This window comes from Pollicipes pollicipes, unplaced genomic scaffold, assembly GCF_011947565.3.
Source record: "Pollicipes pollicipes isolate AB1234 unplaced genomic scaffold, Ppol_2.1 Scaffold_7262;HRSCAF=8765_pilon_pilon_pilon, whole genome shotgun sequence".
NCBI lineage: Eukaryota > Metazoa > Arthropoda > Thecostraca > Pollicipedomorpha > Pollicipedidae > Pollicipes > Pollicipes pollicipes.
In genome coordinates, this window is record NW_023597055.1 from 11615326 (window position 1) to 11638361 (window position 23036).

Genomic DNA, 23036 nt, shown 5'->3' on the forward strand with positions numbered 1-23036 from the left:
ACCGATGTGCCGTGAGGATACGGGGCGCACGACGGCGCCATCTGCGCGGCTCGTGAGAGACGACAGGTACGTAAGGTCGACCGAACGCACTCGTTATGCAGGCCGTTCCAGAGTTCGCCGTCATTGGGGCTTTACGACGCGCTCAGCTGCTGAGGCTATATTGAAGTATCTAAGTGCATTCCTCCTGACTTAAGTGACAGCCTGAGCGGCAAATATTGGAGTGAATGGCCCCAAGCTCATGGCCACAGTTCCTCGCGGAGAGAGCCGATCGCGCCCCGTCAGCCGTTGCCACCCGCCCGGCTCATGGCGTGCCGCCGCGCGTGATCCACCACCGTTGAAGTTCAAAGTCCGGCCGGTCTAAAGCAGATTGCATGAATTTCCCTTTCGTTTGGTCTGAACAGCAATGCACTGGTCTTCAACTGCGCTTCGATTTAAAGCAGCTTGAAGGCATCATGCTTTCTGAAAATGAGGTTGACCAAACCGGGTCACTACGTGTACCTAGGTGACCTGCATGTCAGATTGAGGACATGCAGGTCACCTAGGCACATGATCAGATTTCGGAAAAATGTAGGCATTTGGCTCTCCGATGCGCTTTTCCAAGCGTGATACTCTGCAACCGTTTCGATAGATCAAGTTGGAATAAAGCGTTCGTGACGTCGTCGCGTATTCTCATCCACCACTTGTTCCTCATCGACTCGCCGTAAGGCTCTAAAACTTGCAGAATCGTCTTTTGCCCGTACCACTGCTCCGTTCACGTGCTGTCGCCAAACCTGAAGGCGTTCCGCGCTATCCTACGATTCACCATAGAATGTCCGGCAGGAACGGCACATAGCCAGTTTGCGGCCTCGCCAGAGCGCACCAGACGGAAAGAACACACTCACAGCGATTCCCTCCCATTCAGCACAAACAGGCCCGGATCGCGCCAGGATTCAGGAAAACGAAAACGGCACCACTGGCTATATTTCAAGTATAAATTAAGTTCGAAAACAGTAAATGTTGCGGAAGCAGGCGGTGGGCCCACCGACGAGTGGGCCATACCCGGGCGTGAGGCGTGACGGAGAACTGAACTGAGGCGACCACTGAAAGCGCGGAAGCACGGTGGCCTCCTGAGTGCGCGTGGGCCGCCACCAGCGAGTCGTCACCGCACGGGGATCGTCTGACTACACCGCGCTGGCCTGCGCGCTCCTTCGACAGCTACCGCCGCAAATACGCATCGGCCGTGGTCACGTGACAGCACCTGCTGATGCAAGAAGGGCCGTGAAGCACAACCCACCCAACAGGGACGAAGCGGGCACTCTGAACGCCAGCGCGGCCGGCGGCGGCGCGACCGAGCAGCGCACACTGTCCCACGCGCCACCGACCGCGACACGACTTCGCCGTCGGCAGCGCCGGCCCGCCGCGGCCCGCAGCGCCGCGCCACCCGCGCCAGCTCGGGCCGGCGACGAGCGCCGCCTGGCGGTCCACCTCGCGTCGTCCGTTCCCGGCACGGCGGTCCGCGTCGCCGCACGTGCCGTCCGCGCCGCCGGGCACCGCCACTCCGGCAATCCGCTCGTGCCGGCCGTCGCCCGCGAGACGCCAGGCTCCTCCGCGGCGGGAAGCTGACGGCGCCGCCCAGTTCACGGCACGAGCGTGCGAGCGGGCGCCTCCGCCGCCGCCGTCGCCATCGCGTCGGCAGCCCGCCTAGTCGGTCTAGCGTTGTACCTGCGTCGGGATCTTGGTGGTCTTCCGCGGCTTGCCGGCCCTGCAACGCAGCGCACAAGGTTGGACGCCCATCTCGCGATCTATCCCACGACTGCCGCTTGCACCGGACAGCGCCGGCGGACAGCAGCCGGACAGCGTCGGCGGACAGCAGCCGGACAGCGTCGGCGGACAGCAGCCGGACAGCGTCGGCGGACAGCAGCCGGTCAGCGTAGGCGGACAGCAGCCGGACAGTGCCGGCGAACAGCAGACGGCCAGCGTCGGCGGACAGCAGCCGGTCAGCGCGGGCGGACAGCAGCCGGACAGCGTTGGCGGACAGCAGCCGCACAGCAGCCGGCAGTGACCGCCTGCGTCGGTCGCCTCCGTGTCGCCACGCGACCCTTTCGACACCCCACATTCACGGCACAGCACCCCGCCCCCAGCATGCGGCACGCAGGCCCGCACACACAGCTCGGTGCGTCCCCAGGGGGGCGGGGCCTCGGCGCGATGCCGGACCGGCAGTCCCGGCGCGCGGGTGCGTGCGTCGGCGCACAAACCCAGAGGGACACGGGGAGGAGGGGAGACAGACGAGGACCGAGCGGCCAACAGGGGGCCGTGCTCGAGGGAGTGCGGGCTGAGGAGCAGAGGGGGGATACCCGATAGGAGCGGTCCGACTGCGGACGGTCACGCGAGTAGAGGTTGGGCCGGTGAGAGCGCCGGGCCGCCGTAACCCAGAGTGAGGGCTGAGTGTTCCAGGCACCACATAGCTACAAACCAAGTTAGGTGTGACACGTGGACGTGGCTCGTTACGCGTGTCCCGCTGAAAGAATAAACCCGCCGGGCAGCCGACCAAGCCACAAATGTAACACACCCTTCACATGCGGCTTGTCCCACGCAGAAAAACCGGCAACCAAAACCGTGCTGAAGAAAACGATCACGATCGACGTATGAGAGAAAACACCAATCCCCAAGACCTCCTCAGCACGCGGCCGCCGCGGGCAGCACGGCGGCGTATACTGTACAGTGTACACGCGCACAGCGGCGGCGGGCGGATCGACGGCCGGGGCCGGTCCTCAAGTGAAGCTGACCTCGGCGCCCAGGCTGCGCAGTCTGCAAGGGGCGCCGGGCCGTTCAGGCCCACGCGTCACGGACAGGCCGACTCGGGGGCGAAGGAGTGACAGCGCAGGCGCGACCGAGCGACAAGGCCCGACCAAAAAAAAGGACAAAAGGAAGGAAATTCTGTGTAGAAAATGTATGTGCATGTAGAAACCAATCAAATACAACGCCGGCAGGTACAAAATGGTTGTTGCCATGTTTGGGGGCGCCACGTGAGCCGCCGAATATACAACAGATTTTCAACAGTTCAGATGGACGGGCCCTACCATCTAGCGTCCACTTGAGCAACTACGGGTTGGGTCGACTGCCGCGGGTACGTGTAATTCACTCAAAGCGCGCGGCCGTGGCAGTGAAATGAACTTGGAACACAGGACTCGAATGAACTTCACTCTTACCAGATCAGATATTTCATCGAAGCGCCTTTAAAAGCTCTGTTCGTACGGAACATAAGACGACGTAAAGGCCAGCAAAGTGACAGAAGCGGTCCGACCGGTCCGGAGTCTAAGGCAAGGTCACGGAGTGTACCCGGCAGGTAATCACGTCCCCCAGGCCACGGAGTGTACCCGCAATCACGACATCCGGAAGCTCGAGAATTCCAGAACCCCTGCACAATCAAGAACTCGTAACGAGTCCGTCTCTCTTGCAATAGGAGGTATCTACAATGATTAGATAACAACGATACGAGTATGATAAACCGCGAGAGGCTCCAAGGCCCCCGGGGACCCATAGGAGGCTGGCGAGGCAGCACAGATAGCTGTTAGCGACGCCCCCGACCGACCAATAACATGGAGCCTGCCACAGATTATACTGGAAGCGGAGGGAGACGTTTTTGTAGCGTTACATAATGTTTTGAGTGGTCAAAAGACCACTGAACATACCACAAGCATGGCCAAGGCTTCATGGCCTAACACGTAAACCGTGCATCGGACAAGGAATCAAAACACATCGCGCTCATTAACTCTGCACAGGTACATCGACTTGACAGAGCCGCGCTGAAGGCGCACACCTCCAAACCTCCTTCCAGCATGTCCATCAGACCCAGCCCCACACGTCGCACCACGGCGGCCTTCCATCACTGCGATCACAGACCCCGACGGGCCGCCGGGCCGGACCGGCGCCCACCACCGCACCGCTGTCGGCTGACGGTGGCCGCGCCGCCGCCGGGCCGGACCGGCGCCCAGCGCCGCCGCCTCACCTGTGCAGCTCGCGGCCGGCCGACCCCGCCGGGCGCGGGTTGTCCTTCACGTACGACTTGCACGAGGCCAGCTTGGACTCCAGCGCCTGCGGACGCAGCAGGCGTGAGCGCGGGCCCGAGCGGCGGCGGCGAGGCGCCGGCGGCACGACCGGACAGCACTGGGGGGCGCGCTGTAGCGTGCGAGAGCGCGGAGCACGGGCCGGCAGCCGCAGAAGCCATGCGGCCGAGCCGCCTGGGCTCGCGGCGGCCGGCACCGGTCGACGGCTCTCGCCCATAGATGGCAGCAGCGGCGCTCCGCGAGCCGACGCACGGGCGGCGTCACGGCAGCGGTCGGTGGCCGCCGCCAGCACGGGGGCATCGGGCGCAAGATTGATACCTCCGCTTCCGGAGGCGCCCCATCGGCGCGCCAAACAGAGCAAACACGCGCACTGCACACACAAACACACACAAACGTCACCGCATGACCACGGCCCAGACAACGGCGGCAAGGGTACAGCTCCCCTCCATCTGCACAAACCGACCCTGTGCCGCACACGGCGCCTACCACTACCACGACGGCGCCGCGCGGGCGCCGGCGCGGCCCGTGCCAGCGGCCGGCCAGCTGAGCGGCGAGGCGCAGGCGGTTAGTAGCCGCGGCCCGCCACCGGAGGCGGCGCCGGCGGGGCCCGGGGCCGTCTCGGCCGGCCCCAGGCCCGGCCAATCAGAAGCCAGCCACCGCAGAGGCCACGGACGGGGGCGGAGCGGCCGCGGCCCGCGCGCCGCCGCGGCTTGGTTAGTCACGCAGGTCCAGCGGCAGGTCATCACCGGGGTCAAGGGTCACGGGAGGGACACGAGAGCGCTGGGAGCCCGTGAGGTCATCGGATGTTTTGACGTCGTGGAGAGGTCGCAAGGTCGCCAGGTCTTTCGGAGGCCATAGCAACGTCTGGAGGCCTGAGATAGCACGGGATTAGCCTCACTGAATGGGACGGTGGCAGCCACCCTGATGACGCCAAATCACTCCTAGTTGTTTTATGACAGATTTGGTGGGTTGAAGGGTCATGTTCATGTGGGTGTTGCTCTGAGACAGAAATAATTCACACCTTGAAGTTCCTCAGTGAAAAACTCCACTGTCCATGGAGTGGCGCCCATTGAGGCCGGCTAGTGACAGAACATCCCCTAACGACCTTCCTACCCGACAAAACCCGTCAGTCGCCAGAAGCCCAGTGCCCACAACCGACATCCCTCGGGAAGGCATCGGTCGACGGCCGGCGCGCAGGCCCGTTTTGCCTGCGCTGACCGACAGCGCCGTCGTCCGCGAGGCAGCGCGGCCGCTAGCGCACCGTCAGAGCGGCGGGGCGCGCGCGAGAGGCGCCTGCTGACGGAACGGAAGCGCTGCCCGTCTGCTCATTCTGCCGGCACCCATCCGTCCATTCATTACACCTCAAAGACGGGATGAGCGGATAGGATTGGAGGCTGACGTCATGGGCTTGACCGACGGACGGGATTGGGACGGGACGGATGTGGGTCTGGGACGGGACGAAACTGGGACGAGCCTAGGACGGAACTCGGACGGAACTGGGACGAAACTAGCACGGGACGGGGGTGAAACTCGACCTTAATAACACTGGTTGTCGGGACTGGGGACACCGTTGGGACAGTGTAACGGACGTCCCCGGACGCCGCGGAGCTGGGATCGAGCAAGGGCACGAAACCGTAACCTGGGACACCACCGCCCTCCCAAGGAACGCGCCCGGGAACGGCGACCGGCGCGTCATTACGCCCGGTCAGACGGCGGCGCTGCGACTGGAGCTGGGGCAGGAGCTGGAGCAGGAGCAGGAGCAGGAGCTGGAGCAGGAGCTGGAGCAGGAGCTGGGACAGGAGCTGGGGCAGGACCTGGAGCAGCAGCCGGGGCAGGAGCTGGAGCAGGAGCTGGGGCAGGAGCTGGAGCAGGAGTTGGAGCAGGAGTTGGGGCAGGAGCTGGGGCGGGAGCGGCCGAAGGACCAGCGTCAGGTGAAGGGCCGACACTGGAGCCGAGGCTGGGCAAGTTAGTGAGCGCTGGTCTGACCTGGTGCGGTGAACACGGCAACTACTGGGCAGGAATACATATACACCGGAACCTACTGCACGCCTTGCACATATACCGGTCCAGCTAGAACAGGGCAAAGCCGGTCGTCAGGGCGGTGATGATGACGTGACTGGCTTTCTGGGCGCGCCGGGGCAGACTCCAACACAACAGCGCCGCCAAGTGCCTCGCACGCGCCTAGCAAGCCTCTCCCAGCGGTTCCGAGACCAGTGCTGAGCCCGTCCAGACACACCGAGTCCATGCCAGAGGGCATCTCCCACAGGCGAACGGACGCGGTAGGTGAAGTGGCCGCGCGCTTCCTGCAGAGGCGAAGCGGGCCCGAGACACAGCCACGGCCAACACGCTCGGATGCTCGCGGCTTGTTTGCGTTCGCGACAGCAGCGAGGGCCGGCACCCGCGAGTGCCCCGCCGCGCCGGGTTCGTCACGGCCCGAGCGCGGCGCGCGCGCAGACGGTGCCCGTGTCCGCGCCCGGCCCACCGTCAGAGGCCAACACGGAGCCCGAAAGCCCGCCGCCGCGCGCACCCGTCGCGTGCAACGTGCGCGTGCGAGCCACAAGCGCCCGCGTGCTGCCGCGGCGGCGCCAGCGAGCCTGCGAGCCTGCCGCCACCGCCGGCCGCCCGGTGCGCCCGACTCACCCCGACTTTCCGCAGCAGATCGCCGACGATGTTGAGCGCCGAGATGCGCGACGAGGGCGTCATCGGACCGCCGCCGTCCAGTGCCGTGACGTGGCCGTTGGCGGGCGCGTCGCCGACGCTGGCCGGCACTGCGGGCGGGGCGCGGCCCGGGGTCAGCGGGTCAGCGGTCAGGGGTGAGCGAGTCACAAGTTGGAGAGAGGCGCACGTCAGAGGCGGCGCCGGCCGAAGGTCGCCACCCGCTCGATCGGCGACGAGCGCGTCGCGGCTGGCGCAGTCTGAGCCACACAGGCGCTGGTCAGCGGCGACGCACGTGGGGACATTCCCAGCTCTCTACGCCGTACTGCGTACACGCGCAGGACCGCACACGCGCTGCTGCACCTGGACAACCGGCGTTGTTACGCGAGACAGTGATTGTTGTCGCCCACATCGAGTCCCCTTCCCGCGGATCACGTCCCGCCAAATGACTTCGGCCGCATCCGGGCCGACCCGCGGCTGCCTTCGGGGCCGCCGGTCTGTTACTGAGGCGCGGAAGCTGCCGTCTGCCCCACCAGCAAAACTAACTCACGGCGGCGGGAAGTCTGAAAGCCATAACCGACCCCCGTCGGTGCACCTTTTACCCGCTGCTGTTCCGTCACCCCGCGCGCTGCTGTCGCAACGCCGGACGGCTCGCCGCGCCCGGCGGCAGACGACCTACCTCTGCCGGCGGTCTGGCCGGCGCCGGTCGGCTGGACGGCGCCGGGGCCAGGGCCGGCGGGCCGCGCGCGCGGCGCCTCGTCGTCGGGCGGCTCCTCCAGCAGTTTGTTGCTGTCCAGCGCCGAGCGGTCGTTGTCGGGCTGGCCGGCCGGTTCGTGCCGGTCTCGGATCACTAGCTCCTGGCGCAGGTCTGCCGAGCGGCCGGCCGGTCAGACGAGAGGACAGCGCGTCAGGCGAGAGGACAGCGGGTCAGACGAGGGGACGGCGGGAAGGAGGGTCAGACGGGGACACGGCAGGTAAGACGAGAGCACGACGGGTCAGACGGGGGCACGGCGGGTCAGACGAGGGCGCGGCGGGACGGCCGGTCACACGAAGGGAAGGCGGGACGGGTAGAGCCCTGGCCGAGGTCAGACAGCGGTGATGATCTGATAAGTGGGACAAAAACTCGGGCTGGCGCAGCTTCAAGCAGGCACAGCTCGCAGACGGGCTGCCAACCCGTGGTCTGTCGACAGCCGCCCCATGCAACGGTCGATCGATGATATCCTTCACCGAAGAAAGCCAACAACGCCACTTTGGATTTGTTTTTTTTTTTTGGATTAGAGCCCTTTCGACCAGACATGATCATTTCAGGGCTATGGGATGAAGGAAATGGTTAGCGATGGGATAGACGTGCATGCGCCTGGGGGGCCAACCGCCGAGCTTTAACCCGCGCATGCGCGGGTACCCGGTCGGGGTCCCTCTTCCCACGGGGCTCCCCGCCCATTCGTGGCTGACGTATGCAGCCCGCCCCGGACAAGCGGGGTGTCGCGAGGATGCAGGATGAAGCAAGATGGAGGATAAGAGGGGCGGATGATGTCGAGGTCACTTTGGAACCCAGCCTGTTAGTCTGCCGGCATGTTAGCTCCACTATCGTCCCTCCAATGCTTCACACTGCCTACACGGCTGATCTGAACCCGGTCGGCGCACGGACCGGCGTCCTGCGGCCGCCGCCGCCGGGCGGCCGGAGAGTTGGGGCGGCGCCAGCTTCCGCGCCGTTGCCGGCCGGCGCTCGCCCACCGCAGCCCCCTCTCCATGACGTGCTGCATCGACACCGTGTACCCCCTCCACGCGTCATGCCCACCACGTCTGCTCGTACCGCATCGACACCGGCCAGGCCACGCCGGGTCGCCGGTGTCGCGCTGCACCGCGCCGACAGCTGTGCCTGCGACGCACACGCTGCGTCCCGGCCCGGCCGCCCGGTGACCCCGGCTGACCTCGGGACTCGTCCTTGAGCCGCTGCACCATCTCCCGCAGCGTCTCCTTCTCATCCAGCTCCGACTCGAGGAAGGCGTTCCGCTCCAGCGCCTGGTTCAGTCGGCCCTCGAAGTCCTCCAGCGACACCACCATCGTCCTGTCGGCCCGCCGGCGGTGCCGTGACGTCACACGTCGGCCGCTGACACGTCACCAGCACGTCGGTGATGTCACACGCCATCAACGCAAACAAGTGTGCTGCAGGCGGCGTTGGCCAACGCAGGCGACATGAGAGGCCGCCAATGCTGCCGCTCAGGCAGACGGGCCATCTGATAGCGAGACCGGCGCGGAAGCTCACAACAAAGATAACCATACAGATAACGAAGATAAAGATAAGATAAGATAACAACAAAGATCATTGGACCATCCGTCGACGTCGGCCGGCACCAATCACCACTCCCCGGCACCACAGACCGTCCGACCGCACCACTCACCGCTTGACCCGCTCCAGGTCGTCATTCTCCTGCTCCAGTTCGCGGATATACTTGGAGAGCTTCTCCTTGATGCCGGTGACCTCCGACAGGCCGGTCTGCAGGTCCGAGATCTGGTCATGGGCCTCCGTCTGCAGGTGCTCCAGCTTCTCCTGTGGACAGGCGAACGGCGCTGTCACCCAGGCAGCACCTTCGACCCTTTACGGCCACCCAACATGACAACGTTGTCTGATTACTGACATTTTACGGCCACCCGACACGACAGCCGTTATCTGATAACTGACATTTTACGGCCACCCGACATGACAGTCGTAGTCTAATCACTGACATTTTACGGCCACCCGACATGACAGCCGTTGGCTAATTACTGACATTTTACGGCCATCCGATATGACAGCCGTTGTCTGATTTTTTACACTTAACGACCACCCGACATAACAGTCATTGTCTGATTACTGACATTTTACCACCACACGACAGCCGTTGCCCGATTTTTGACATTTTACGGCCGCCCGACATGACAACCGTTGTCTGATTACTGACATTTTACAGCCACCCGACATGACAGCCGCTGTCTGATTACTGACATTTTATCACCCCACATGACAGCCGTTGTCTGATGATTGACAGACTGGGCGCGCCGATTTCAGCAACACAAAATGCTTAGGAAACACGTAACGTTACACCGCTCACATTTTTCACAGGAGACATGGACACGGAAACGGATACGGACACGGACACGGGAAGACCCGGCTGTGACCCCGGACATCGCGTGTCCGACTGGTCCTATGGTAACAAGCGGGCCGGGGGCCAAGTCGCGTCCGTGCGCGGCGTCGACACCAATCTCCAGACAACCGCCCCGCTGTTTCACAGACGACGTAATTACGGCCGGCTTTCACCGAGCGTCGGTCTGCACGCCCGCCGGCGGCCGGGGGAGGGGAGAGAAGGGGAGGGGGAGGGACACCTGTGGCCACACCTGGTGTCGCCCACCTCCCCCCGCTACCACGCAGTAGTGGGCGGCGGCCGCCCCCACCGCCGCCCTTGTGGCGCCGCTCCGCCGGCGGCCGTCGGTCGGGGGTTGGTTCGCGAGCGCCGCTTCCGTTCGGAGCCGGACTCGGCTGACTCTCGGAGCGGCGACTCCCGGACTCCGCCGCCCCCGGGCGCCAGACTCCCGCCCCGCCGACCCGTCCGCCACCGCGCGCCGTCGGGACACGGCGGGCCGGCCGGCGAGGCGAGACGAGGCGGTGCGCGGCGCGCCGCGCCGCCAGCCGTCGCCGAGTGACGGGGTCACGAGCGGCCGGGCGACCCCCCCCCCCCCACTCCCCCGCCCCCAGCGCTGCGGACGGCCCCTCCCCGACGGCGGGCGTGAGTCACCGGGCCGAAGCCGCCCGGCGGCCGACTCGGCCGGGCCCGGCGACCACCGCGCTGCCGCGTGACGACAGCACCGCGCAGCTGTGCGGCCTGGATGCCCCTCGCTCGCCAGGCGGCCGTCGTCTGTGTTGTTTTGGCCCCGCCGAGACACCTCGTCGCAAGACGAAGACGACGGTTGTGCGCGACACGTGACACGTCCTTGCGTAATCGAGACAATCCATGTAATCGACACTGACACCTGACACGCCAGAGCAAGAACGTGCAAGAAGAGCTTTGAGCATATGGTCCCATCAACGCGTCGCCACCGTGACCTTCAGTGGTGTTCTCATGGCAAATGCCACGCCACCGTCTTCATCCCAAGCAGACCCGGAGGAGCCGCAGGGTGGCGAATTCCCGGACCTGGCCACCGCCGGCGGCCGCTCTCCCCGCGATCGACAGTCGCCGCGCCTCCCAGACGGCACGTCCGGCGGCGGTGGCGAGGGCGCGGGCGCGGGCGCCGCTCCTCCGGCCTCCGGCTGACCTCCGTCTGTCGACTCGCGCCGGCCGGCCCAGCCGCTCCTTGTACGGGGGCCGGGCCGGCGTCACGCCGGGTGCGGCCCCGCGCTGGCACGAGCACCCGCCGGCGGGCGGCGGCGGCGGCGGCGGCGGCGGGCAGCGCGGGTCACGCGGGCGGCGAGAGGACCCGGCCGCCGCCGCCGTCCACCACCGCGCGGCCAGCCGGCGACGGGCTCCGCCGCACGCACGCCCGCCGGCTGGCGTCCGACCGACACAGCCGCCTGGCAGAGCGGGTGCACTGAGGCCGCCGTGGCCGCAAGCGGGTCATGCATACGAAATCGCGCCGCGCGGCGCCGCTGACCGGCCGGCGCGCTCCTTCCGGCCGGCGCCGAGCGGGCGGCAGCGGCGGCTCCGCTGCGCGCCGCCGCCGGCGGCTCCGGCGGCTCCGGTCGCCTCGCCATGTGGAGCGTGGGAGGCGGTTCGCCGTCGCCCGGCGGCTCGGCTCGGCTCCGGGCCGGGGCGGCCTTGGCGCCGGCTCGGCTCGGCTCGGCTCGGGTCCGGCCGGTCGCGCTGACTCACCCGTCCAGCCGGCGCGGCGGCGCGCGACGCCGGGGTCAGGCCACCGGCCTCACCCCGGCGGCCAACTACGCCCTGGCGGCCGACGACCCGGCCGACAGCGCACGCCCACGACGAGGCCGGGCCAGCCCGTCAGACCCGGGCCGGCCGCACCGCCTGTTGACCAGGCGCTCGGGGGGCGGCTCGCGTCACGCTGCCGTTCACGAATTTGAACGGCGCGACGTTCCGCCAAGGCCGTTGTGACGCCCGTCCCCAACGGTCGGCGGCGGCGGCGGCGGCGGCGGCGGCGGGAGAGCGCTGGCGCGGCGCGAGCCAGCCGCCCGGCGCCGACCCCGCAGCCCGGCCAACAGCTGTGAGGCCGCGTCACCCCCGCATGACGTCACGGCACGGCCCGCGCCAGGCGGCCGGCCGCCGGCGGCGCTGAATCGCAGCCACCGCCGGCCTGTCGCCGTGCGGCGCCTGAACCGACGGCCCGCTGGCTGAGTGACCCGCTGGCTGGGACGACTCGCGGCGCGGTGCTCACTATCCCGGCTGCTGGAATCCCGGTTTCCTGAACGGCCCCATGCGTCAGCCTGCGTGACGCGCCGATTTTGAGCCAAAACATGGGGCCATTATTTACGCCAGGCATTTACCCACTCCGTAACTGACTGGCATGTTTCGCTACTACGTCACGGGCAATCTAAGCCGTAGCTGCTACATCCGGGCAGCAGTAGCTGCTGACGTCAGAGGACTCCCGGCACAGCTGAACAGCCGGGCCGCGCGGGTCAGCCTCCAGCGAGCTGGCACCAGCCGGCACACTCGCCATGCAGACACGGTGAGCCAACACACCTCGTCTCGACTACAATGACGGAGAACGTGAAACGAGTGGAGCGGCGAAGGCCAATGCCCACACGACACGCGGCGTTACATAACATGACTTACGAGAATGGCGTGACGTGACCGCAACGCCGGGGCGCGGGAGACGAATTTCCGATCCACCCCCGCCCCCCCCCCCCCCCCCCCCCCCCCCCACCTCCCTCCGCAGCTTGCTTGCCTCTTTTACTGCTGCTTCTACGCCGGCGGGACCAGGCCGCTTTTTGCTCTGCCGCAAACAGAAGCAAAGAGGCTCCCATCAGCACACGCACAGCGTCGTTCGGCCTACGGTTCTCTAGTAGATGGTCAGCCATAGAAGTTCGCGCTTCTTCCAACGCACGGAAAGTCAACACGTTTGAAAGCCCCCAAAATGGTAAGAGCAACAAATAAAAACAAAACAAGAACATGACCTGGTGGCGATTGGCGCAGTGCAATGAAGCGTGCACTCGCGTACGCAAGTCACACCGGTGGACGTTGCAAATCCACGCAACACCGCGGGACGCCATCGCAAGAACCTTAAAGCACCGCCTAGGTTTCCAACATACAAGATACCCTGACGCGCACACCTGTGCGTACGTGTGCGGCTGGCGCGAAAAAAGCGCGCCGGCGCGCCACACAGCTGCGCCGAGACAACTGTGCGCGCGGCGCGGTCAGGGTCGACCCGGCCGCCGCCGCGCCGCGTGACGGGCGGCTCGGCGCCGCCGTCAGCGGCCGTGACCACGCCTGCGGGCCACACCCCGCGCACCGGACCGGACGCGGCCCACGCATGTCACAGTGGTACCGGGCGGCGCCGCCGCGGGAGCCAGCGCCGGCGGGGCGCGACACCCGGCCCGGCGGTCGCAGCGTGTGCCCCCCCCCCCCGCCGGTCAGAGCGAGCACCTGCTGCAGTCCTCAGCCCGAGCCGCAGACACGGGCCGGCGTCGGCGGCGAGCCCGGCCCCGCAGGCCTCAGCGCGGCCAGCCGGTGGCGGCCCGCCGCGTCAGCAGCGCCGGCGGGCCGCGTGAGCCGGCGCCGGTCGCGACGCTCCCGCCGCGCCGGAGACTTCCGCCTGCCGAGCAGCGGCGCGTCCAGACAGGCCGTGGGGGCGGCGGCGGCCGCCGCGCGCCGATCCGTCCGCCGTCTGTCACCGCCCCCCCCCCCCCCTCCTCCCCCCCCCCCCCAGCTCGCGGCAGGCCCACACGTTCGCCAAGCAGGCACTCGCTCATCCGGGGCATGAGTTGCGTGTTCCTGCAACGTGACCGTCCAGAGCGAGCCGATCCGAGCTGTGCCGGGCCGAGCTGCGGTCACCGCCGCCACTGACCGGCTCCGCACCTGGGCGGCCGGTGGCCAGCGTCGCGGCGCATACCAGCGCTGCCGTGCCGTATACGGGCGCCCGCTGCGAGTGTGCACGGCGGCTGGCACGTCGACCCGGCGGCGACCCGCTATCGACCGCGCGCGGCCGCCGGTCGATCGGCGCGCGGCACTGACCGCGGCCCGGCGGCCGGGCGGGCGGCACGCGCGTGCCACCGACACCGGCCGCTCGCGGTCGGACGACGGCCGCGGCCACGTGGGGCGGGGTCGCAGCTGCGGCCGCGGCGCGTGCCCGGGGAGGGGGTGGGGCGGTAGGCCCCGCACTCCTCGCGCGCGTCGCTCGGCGAGGGCCGGGCGGCGCCCGCCGACGGCCGACACAGCCCCACGAGTCCGACGGCCGAGTGTCCAAAGGATGCGGATAGAGGCTGCGCTGAAGGCTGCAGCCGGGGAGGCAGTGCTCTAACTAAGCTCACAGCCGACGACATGTTCGGACGCCTCACCGTCGGCGAAAAGTTCGGGGCGGCGGGCAGGGCAGTTTAGGGCAGCTTCGGGCGGCAGCGACAGGGAAAGCTGGGGCATACGCGACTTTCGGTCATCATGTCCAATCCACGATCACGCATCGGCGATGTCGTCTTCCTGGACCCATTGCGGTCAACGATTTAAGCAGAGCTCACAATTGCCCACACCACCGCAGCCTCCTTCACCCCATAGCACAGTATGGTGCTTTTCACTCTGGTGACTCATCTCGCTAGAGGCTATCTGCATAATAGGAAACAGATGATGTAAGACTGGACACTTGTTCTTCTAAGGGCCTCACATAAAGGTACACCGCTCCCTGGCCGGACCGCTGATGTTCAAATTCTTGATAAACGGCGTCGCCCACGTCCTTCCACATCATCAGCTAGCACCGTATGCTGACAGCTCCCAAATTGTAGACCGCACTCCTTCACACACAGAGCATCTTTCTTATATAAAACGACGCATTGAAGAATCGCTCGGGGTCTTCGGGTACGGTTCAACATTAACTCTGAAGATGGACACCAGTAGAACTGATTTTATTATTGCCAACATTAACTGTCAGTATTTTATCATTGCCGGTACCAAAAACAACACAAAAAGCAAAGGATTAAAACTTGCACGCTGCCACCTAAGGCTAACATTATCAGTTTATCAAAATCTTGGTTGTCACCGTTTACCACATGCTGACACGGGAGCAGCACATTGCAAATCTGGCAGGATGATTGCCAGTCGCAATCTCCCTGAGGCCGCTCCGCCCCGACTTCACCCCGGCAGCTGTGCGCCTCTGCTCCAATCCACGTTTTTCCAACACATCCTACCACATTCCAGGGTGGTGCGGCGCTGCAAAGAGACGGCTGAACGAAGATGTTCATACTTCGACGCCCGAATCGGGTCTGGCACTCGGAGGGAGACCACGCATCGCTCGGTCTGGCTCTCGGAGGGAGACCACACATCGCCCGGTCTTCAGGTACTCGGAGGGAGACCACACATCGCCCGGTCTGGCACTCGGAGGGAGACCACACATCGTCCGGTCTTAAGGTGCTCGGAGGGAGACCACACATCGCCCGGTCTTCAGGTACTCGGAGGAAGACCACACATCGCCCGGTCTGGCACTCGGAGGGGGACCACACATCGCCCGGTCTTCAGGTACTCGGAGGAAGACCACACATCACCCGGTCTCGCACTCGGAGGGAGACCATGCATCCCTCGGTCTTCAGGTACTCGGAGGAGGATCACACATCGCCCGGTCTGGCACTCGGAGGGAGACCACACATCACCCGGTCTGGCATTCGGAGGGAGACCACACATCGTCCGGTCTTCAGGTACTCGGAGGGAGACCACACATCGCCCGGTCTTCAGGTACTCGGAGGAGGATCACACATCACCCGGTCTGGCACTCAGAGGGAGACCACACATCACCCGGTCTGGCATTCGGAGGGAGACCACACATCACCCGGTCTCTGGCATTCGGAGGGAGACCACGCATCGTCCGGTCTTCAGGTACTCGGAGGGAGACCACACATCGCCCGGTCTTCAGGTACTCGGAGGAAGACCACACATCGCCCGGTCTGGCACTCGGAGGGAGACCACACATCGCCCGGTCTGGCACTCGGAGGGAGACCACACATCACCCGGTCTGGCACTCAGAGGGAGACCACACATCACCCGGTCTGGCATTCGGAGGGAGACCACGCATCGTCCGGTCTTCAGGTACTCGGAGGGAGACCACACATCGCCCGGTCTTCAGGTACTCGGAGGAAGACCACACATCGCCCGGTCTGACACTCGGAAGGAGACCACACATCGCCCGGTCTGGCACTCGGAGGGAGACCACACATCACCCGGTCTGGCTCTCGGAGGGAGACCACACATCGCCCGGTCTTCAGGTACTCGGAGGAGGATCACACATCACCCGGTCTGGCACTCGGAGGAAGACCACACATCGCCCGGTCTCCAGGTACTCGGATGGAGACCACACATCACCCGGTCTCCAGGTACTCGGATGGACACCACACATCGCCCGGTCTGGCACTCGGAGGGAGACCACACATCGCCCGGTCTTCAGGTACTCGGAGGAGGATCACACAACACCCGGTCTGGCACTCGAAGGGAGAGCACACATCCCCCGGTCTTCAGGTACTCGGAGGGAGATCACACATCGCTCGGTCTTCAGGTACTCGGAGGAAGATCACACATCGCCCGGTCTGGCACTCGGAGGGAGACCACACATCGCCCGGTCTGGCACTCGGAGGGAGACCACACATCGCCCGGTCTGGCACTCGGAGGGAGACCACACATCGCCCGGTCTTCAGGTACTCGGGGGGAGACCCCACATCGCCCGGTCTGACACTCGGAGGGAGACCACACGTCACCCGGTCTGGTATTCGGAGGGAGACCACACATCACCCGGTCTGGTACTCGGAGGGAGACCACACATCACCCGGTCTGGTACTCGGAGGAAGACCACACATCGCCCGGTCTGGTACTCGGAGGAAGACCACACATCACCCGGTCTGGTACTCGGAGGGAGACCACACATCACCCGGTCTGGTACTCGGAGGAAGACCACACGTCACCCGGTCTGGTATTCGGAGGGAGACCACACATCACCCGGTCTGGTACTCGGAGGAAGACCACACATCGCCCGGTCTGGTACTCGGAGGGAGACCACACATCACCCGGTCTGGTACTCGGAGGAAGACCACACATCGCCCGGTCTGGTACTCGGAGGAAGACCACACATCGCCCGGTTTTCAGGTACTCAGAGGGAGACCACACATTACCCAGTCTTCAGGTACTCGGACGGCCGAGGGCGCATACTCCGCCCGACGCAGAGTGCGCCAGACTGTTACCGCGCCGCAAAAACACCATAACCTCGGCCCCTCCACGGCACGCCGTCTGTTTGTGCCACGCCCGCAGGTCTCGCAGCATGAGACCTAGCGCGGGGTCAGCACTGCGGTTCTCCCGTGCCGCCCAGTAGGCACGAAGAGGGTTGTGTCCTCCTCAGAGCTGTACACCAGTGGAGTGCTCTTTTGAAAGCTTTGAGATCGCGCCGTGGATTCAGCGTTTAAGTCAGCGGCGTAGCTTTGCAGAACAAGTTAAGGGGGCGGGGGGGGGGGGGGGCTGAGGAGGGAAAAATAACAAACCCTTTCGACAGCACATGCCCCAGAACACGCTCCTCTCAGGATTCGGCTTCCTTTCTTCTCCGAGTTGGGGAGAGGGGGGGGGGGGGGGGCAGGAGGCTGGAACTTCCCAGCTTCCAAAGGAAACTACACTCTGCTTTACGTATCTCCTCCGCAATCGCTGTGGCGCCACACAATCGAGACCACAACCTAGCCAGATTCCAATCCCAAAAGCAGCTTCGTCCGCCTGCTCCTACACTCCTCCAATCGCCACTTACCTCCACACGCACATTGCCAATTGCGTTCCACACGCCTCTTTTCCACGCCGTGTTGCCATTGTCTTGCGAAACTAGTGTATGACAAAACGCCCCCCCCCCCCCCCCCACCTCTCCACGGAAAAAGCTTCCACGGAATGCCACACATACACGCCCCCCCCCCCCCACCACTCCACAGAAAAAGCTTCCACCGAATGCCACACATACACGCCCCCCCCGCCACCTTCCCATGCAAAAAGCTTCCACGGAATGCCACAAATACAAACACAAATACTCGACAGGGCCTGACAAGATCGAGCGTCGCTCACCAGGCAAAACAGGCTGGGTTTCCTTGCTGGCACCAGCGCCGCCCGGCAGCTTCCCAGCCGTGTGGGAGCAGCGCCGGCCGCCAGCGCGACCCGCGGCGCCGGGCCCACCTGGATCCGGCTGGCCTCGGCCCAGACGGGGCGGGGCGGGCAGCGCCGGCGGGGGCCGCCGCCGCACCTCACCCACCCTTGATCTGGTCGTTCTCGGTCTGCACGCGCGCCAGCCGGCCGGTGAGGTCCTTGACGCGCGCCTCCTGCTGCTCCAGCTGCGCCTCCAGCTCGGCCTCCAGCTCGCGCGAGTTCTCCTGGAACTCGTCCAGCTCGTCTCGCGACTCGGCCAGCCTGCGGCGCACGAACAGAGAGCGCTGTGAGGCGACCGCCGGCCGGGCATGCTCCGGTCTGGGCCGGGGCACCGCCGCCGTCCCCACGCAGTGTGTGTGTAGCAGTGTATGTGTAGCAGTGTGTGTAGCAATGTGTGCGTAACAATGCGTGTGTAGCAGTGTGTGTGTAGCAATGTGTGTGTAGCAGCGTATGTCTAGCAGTGTGTGTGTAGCTGTGTGTGTAGCAGTGTGTGCGTAACAATGTGTGTAGCAGAGTGTGTAGCGGCGTGTGTGTAGCCGCGTGTGTATAGCAGTGTGTGTGTAGCAGCGTGAGTGTGTAGCGGTGCATGTGTAGCTGTGTGTGTAACAGTGTGTCTGTAGCAGTGCGTGTGGCAGTGTATGTAGCACACCGCGCAAGACACCCGACACGTCATTGTCTCTGACATGCGAGTCAGCGCGCGTGACGCGGCGCGATGGTGATCGACTGAGAGCTGCCTCCCTCTGATGTGATTCTGCACGCTGCTGCTGATCTGCCGGACAGGTGATGTTGACAACAATCGGGGCCACGCGACTGTCACAGTTTCTGCGGTGTTTTGTTCACGATAAGTAGAAACTATGTCGGTGTCTGCCCTCATGTGCTGCATCAACTTTTTGGTCAGATCAATCCCCGAAAGGCGCTCATCGCGCCACACCTTGGCGATTTTCATCTTGCATGAGGCTCATGCCACCCGTGCGCTAACTACCCTCACAATCAAATCGAAGCTCGACGACCAAATACCGAGAGCTCACGGGTTTCTTGGAGCCCAAAACTCGTTTGTAAACGCCCCTACACTTGACGCCCACGACGACCTGAGCTAATTCAAGAATCGGAACCATATTTCGCTCCACCGGGCTTGCGCCTCGAATCCGCCCACACGACCCTTGCAGGTACCAAACAGCCCAGCGTGGGTATCACCGGAAGTGATCCAAGATTAGGACAGACATATTGTATTAAGGGCAATTCGACCTATTAAAGCTAATGCGTGTGTCTATCCCAGAATAGCTAAGAGCAACCGCAAGTTTACACTCTGCAGGAGCGGCTCGTTCTCAGGCCCAAACCAAAGATCGACTTCAGCGAGAGGTCCACCGGATGATGATGTACACTTCATCCTCGTTCATCGGGGTTTAAGGACGAACCGCCTGCTAAGGCCCATTTTGTGCCCAGAGGCATTCTTGAAGGCCTACCTGCTGGTGGTGGCCTGTATACCATGTATAGAGTGGTAAGTAGGGCTTGTGGTGGTAAGTTTTTATCGGATCAGGGGGATCAGTAGACGCCTCGACCATAAGCCCCTCGTCCGTGCCGCGATGACTGGTAGCTCTGCCAGCAATTCGCTTCCACTGAGCCGTCCTCCAGAATGTCAGGCCTTTAGCACGCTGCAGGATCCTTCACTGCGATGGCCTTGAAGTGAGGATTGGTCTTGGGTGTTCCTGACAGACACAGCCACCCCAGGACGCGTTCCGCAGCTGGGTGCCTGACATACTGCGGTGTTCGCTACAGCACGGCCAGTCCACGCGGCCGGTCTCGCCCAGTGGGCGCAGCTGGCAAGGCTGCGCATGATGGTGAGCGACGCCCGAAGCTGCCGCCTCCTCCTCCGGCGCCGGCCACACAGGCATGGCGCCCGCTTCCTCCAGGGCGCGGGGAGGAGGTTGCCAGCACTGAGTGTGACAGGTGGGCCTGAATGGTGTTGGTGCCTATATGGCCAGCCAGGCCTGGCGACAGCCACACACCGGCTGATCCTTGTACATGATGGCCTGCATGAAGCTGGGGATCTTGTCACTGACCAAGGACAGGACCATCCATATCAATAGATTTAATTGATGTGTTTGCTGAGCTTTAGTCCCCTTCATTTCCACTTAATATGTAGCATACGTGTCAAAAACCCAACAAATATGCATTAGAAAACTGCAGCCATCCAGTCACAACAAGCTATATTTTTGTGCCACAGTGGGGTTAATTTCTCCTCAGCAGAACCAACACTGACTCCGAGTTGCAGAGCATAGGTATGACTCCATCACTTCCTCCAAGCAGCAAAGAGCAACATTAAGTACACTGCACCTAAGTAAGTATGGTATAATTCCAGCATCAACTCCAATGAAGCAAATTTCTGTAACACTGGCTTATGTGACACCCTCCCCTCTGGGCCTCATAAAAGCCTTAACAGGGAGATATTTTAATAGCAATACAGTTGTATATATATATATATATATATATATATATATATATATATATATTCCAATAAATGACCTCCCATAGGTCAAGGTCATGTTGTAACTGTCAGTGAACACATTTTGTAGGAAACCATTCAATCTGATGTGACAACTGAGGGCTAGATGAAGCTGTACATCATGAGATGGTTACATACACAATTCAACATTTGAATTTAGGATTACAACCAATTTTGTTGCCCTGGGGTGAGGTATGAAGCCCGACTGAGGCCAAAACCAACCTGTTTTATGGGCCTTGCTTTCAGGTCATTCCTGGTGCTTTTTTCAAATTCTTGATAACAGGGACCTCAAAAAACACCTTTCCACGATTCATTTACGGTCAGCATAGAACACTGACTACAACAAACCCAATCACATTTTATTTTTGGAACACTCAGCCTAGTGGCAACATTTGAGCTTGTTCAAATATGAAACAAAATGATCTGGTCAGTTTTGGTCACCATGACCTTAAAAAGGTCAAACAAATTCACTGATCTAACTGAACAACAGTGACCATTTGCTTGGAACAGGTATCTAAGTTCAAGGCTGATGCATCAGGTGTGGGGAACTTACAACACCAATCTGGAATTGACCCTCTTCAACCTCATTTAGCCAGAAGGCTATGACCTAGGAACTCACCTTTTTGCAAAAGTAAGTTTTCATACAGGCTGAACCACACTATGCACTAGGTGCATCTACCTCTCTTAGTTTTTTAGATCTAGGGGTGGCAAATTTGACCCCATCCAAACATGTGATATTTAGCCCTCCACTCATATGTGTGTTAGCCATACACACTTCTCCATTTTAAACACCTATTTCACTTGGTGTTAATGTTATGTTATGGATGAATTTTGTTCAACCAAAATGCACCATATAATAAAATGCATGCAATCAGGGCTGTGACCAGAGACTTCACAACTAACAAAGTCTGGGGATATCACAGGTTTGAGGTTTGTTTTATAAAATGGCAGGCATTGTGACCAGAAATAAATTTACCTTGCCCATAACAAACGGTCTATGGGATGCTATTTCTTCCTTGTGAACACACCAGTAATGGTCACGAGACAATCGCATACGCTAAGATATGTTTCAAAATTCACATGATTACCAAGTACCCCACATGGCAGCCATCACCACAGACACAACCAACAAAACTGGTCCTATGAATGAAGATTGCTGATTCACAAATTCCTTTAATGCATAAATAATGCATACTATATAATAATGCAGGATATAAAATAACGCATTAATAAATGCATAAAAGAGAGCCACAGACATTCTAGAAACATGTTTGTTTACTAGTTTACTGATATGTCCGTCATGCTAAGAGCGTACACACAAACTTACCAGGCTAGTAGTATGATGATCAACAAAGACTGCACTAAAGTGCATTTTTCTGTCACTCCAGGGAACATAATTTTGCATGTTTTATGGTTGCATTCCTGGTGTTAATTTCACTGTGGAATACTTACACCACACTAAGCATCATTATGAGCAGAAGTAACAAAGCCTGGCCACAAGATCAGTCCTCAATTACATTAAGGAATGGCAGGTTGAGCGCTGTTGCAGTGCCTAAACCCACTCTTGCAGTGTATCTGTGATCCTCTTTTATGACATCCAGGCATCGCAAAGGCCTGCCATATTGCTAAAGTCTATTATGAGGCATGGATGTCACCACAGTATGCCTGCAATCCTCACTTTAGTGTCATGAAGGCACTGCAAAAGCCTCACACATTGCTGACACTCATTACAAGTCAAAGGTATGGTGGCTTGTAAGGTATGGCGGCACCAGTGTTCTTTAGGTAGATAAGTAGATATCCCATATGCATGACTCACCTAATCTTTAAATCCTGAGCTAGACTTTTCCAAAATGATATTTCTTCATCCTTGCTTGCAAAGTCGGGCGACATGTCTCCCATTTTAAAGCAGGAGGCTGTGATACGCTAAAATAGCTCGAAACGTCGTGTTCCCCAGCTGGATGCCTCCGTCAGCAGCCGTGGTGCGATGAAGGTGACGGAGAGCTTCAGTTCACCTTCATATCGACCAGTTGGAGACGATTCGCAGAGCCAGGAGCCCGATTCCCAGTCAACGATGATAGGTCAAGACCGTCATAGCACTATCTTGCCTCCAGAACACAGCTCTCGCCTGTACCTATCTTCAGAAATTATGCATACACGACACCTCGCCCAGCACGACCGACCCCTCATCCCAACTGATCCGCAGAGAGCAGCGCAAAAAATAGCGTAAGGCAAATAACGGAAACTTCGGCTACCAGATCGACCCAGATGGGGATCTTCGCCAAAACCTCTAGAAGTCTTTGATATCTGCAAACATCCCTAGAGGCCAGGAAGCGGGCACGATGCGTTAAATCCCAAGCGTAACGCTGAAGGGGCGGCGGGAGATCAGTGAGAGCACGCGCCGCCTTCCTTTTTTAAGCCTTTTCACAACTTTTCTGTGGCGAAAAAATCAGGAGTTTCGCCCCGTCGCTATATGGCCTTGGTTTCACCCACGTCGACACCAATTCAGGCAACGCCTATGGATGCAGCTGCTTTCCTATAAAACAAAAC

General features: G+C 61.9%; 1 protein-coding gene across 1 annotated transcript; it reads right to left on the reverse strand.

Moving 5' to 3' along the window:
- Positions 1–1551: 1551 nt before the first annotated feature.
- On the reverse strand, positions 1552–22678 carry LOC119113440 (nuclear distribution protein nudE-like 1-B). Its single transcript, XM_037237753.1, has 8 exons — positions 22306–22678; positions 18093–18247; positions 9104–9251; positions 8633–8769; positions 7442–7569; positions 6687–6806; positions 3989–4074; positions 1552–1741 (listed from the first exon to the last, which is right to left on the reverse strand). The coding sequence occupies exons 1-8, from the start codon at positions 22386–22388 to the stop codon at positions 1690–1692; spliced, it is 909 nt and encodes a 302-aa protein (XP_037093648.1). The 5' UTR covers positions 22389–22678; the 3' UTR covers positions 1552–1689.
- Positions 22679–23036: the final 358 nt, after the last annotated feature.